This window comes from Eimeria tenella, genomic scaffold, assembly GCF_000499545.2.
Source record: "Eimeria tenella Houghton genomic scaffold, Eth_scaff3213, whole genome shotgun sequence".
Taxonomy (NCBI): domain Eukaryota; phylum Apicomplexa; class Conoidasida; order Eucoccidiorida; family Eimeriidae; genus Eimeria; species Eimeria tenella.
Window position 1 is genome coordinate 542 of NW_013543062.1, and position 989 is coordinate 1,530.

Sequence of the window (989 nt, forward strand, 5' to 3'; positions counted from 1 at the left end):
TGGCAGCCAGCACCAGCTCCGCGCGTTTTGCTGCTCCCCTAGCAGCAAGCCACTTCCCCACAATCTCCTCCGCAGCACCGAAGGACTCAGCAGCAGCAGGAAGCGGATACAGCTCCGCAGTGTCGATGAAATTTACCCCCCACCCGTCCACTGCATAGCTCAGCAGCTCGCTGGGATTGTTGCAGTTCCCTTTCCCCGCTGGGGGCCCCTGGGGGCCCCCCATGAACATCGTGCCCAGGCCCACCTCCGACACGTACAGGTCGCTCTGGCCCAGCTGCCGGTAGGCCACCGGCCAGGGGGGCCCCCCCTCCCGAAGGGCCCCCCCGGGGGCCCCCAGAGGCCCCCGGGGGGCCCCAGGGGTAGGCGTGGGGGGCAGCTGGAGCCTATTGGGGAGCAGCAGTTTGGGGGCTGCGCAGCCCGTGGAGAGCGGGAGGGCCACGTGGGCGTACTGGCGGTGATAAGCCTCTTCGGGAGTCATGAGGAGCCCCCCGGGGCGGGCTGGAAGGGGGGGAGGGGGCAGTACCTCCCCGGGCTCCCCTATGGGGGGCCCCCACTCCGGGGGCCCCGGGGGGCCAGCTTCCCCTGGCAGCGGCTCCTCTGCGCAACCCGGCCTCTGCGGGTCCTCATCCGCTGCTGCTCCTGTGTTTGCTGCTGCTGCTGCTGTGTCTGCTGCTGCTGCTGGGCGGGCCTGCGTCTCCGCGCCCTGCTGCTGCTGCTGCTGCTGCTGCTTCTGCGCAGCGCGGCGGCGCCGGTTTTCAATGACTTTCTCTATCCAGGCCTTGTCTTTGGCTGTGAAACTCCGCGCGAAGTTTTGCCGCGAAGCCAAAATCCCATAAGGGGCCTCCGGAATAAAACGCCACTGCTCCTCCCGCTCGGGGCTGCGGCGCATGCCTGGCAGCAAACACAGGGGGGCCGGAGCCCGCATCCGATTTGCAGCAGCAGCAGCAACCGCAGCAGCAGCAGCAGCAGCAGCAACCGCAGCAACAGGA

General features: G+C 68.6%; 1 protein-coding gene across 1 annotated transcript in view; it reads right to left on the reverse strand.

Moving 5' to 3' along the window:
• ETH_00043650 (uncharacterized protein) overlaps positions 1 to 925 on the reverse strand; it is a gene marked incomplete at both ends in the record, with an annotated part of 1,086 nt that extends 161 nt beyond the window's left edge. Inside the window, one exon of the mRNA XM_013376210.1 lies at positions 1 to 925. Coding sequence (XP_013231664.1) covers positions 1 to 925 — 925 coding nt within the window.
• Between the last annotated feature and the right edge of the window lie 64 nt (positions 926 to 989).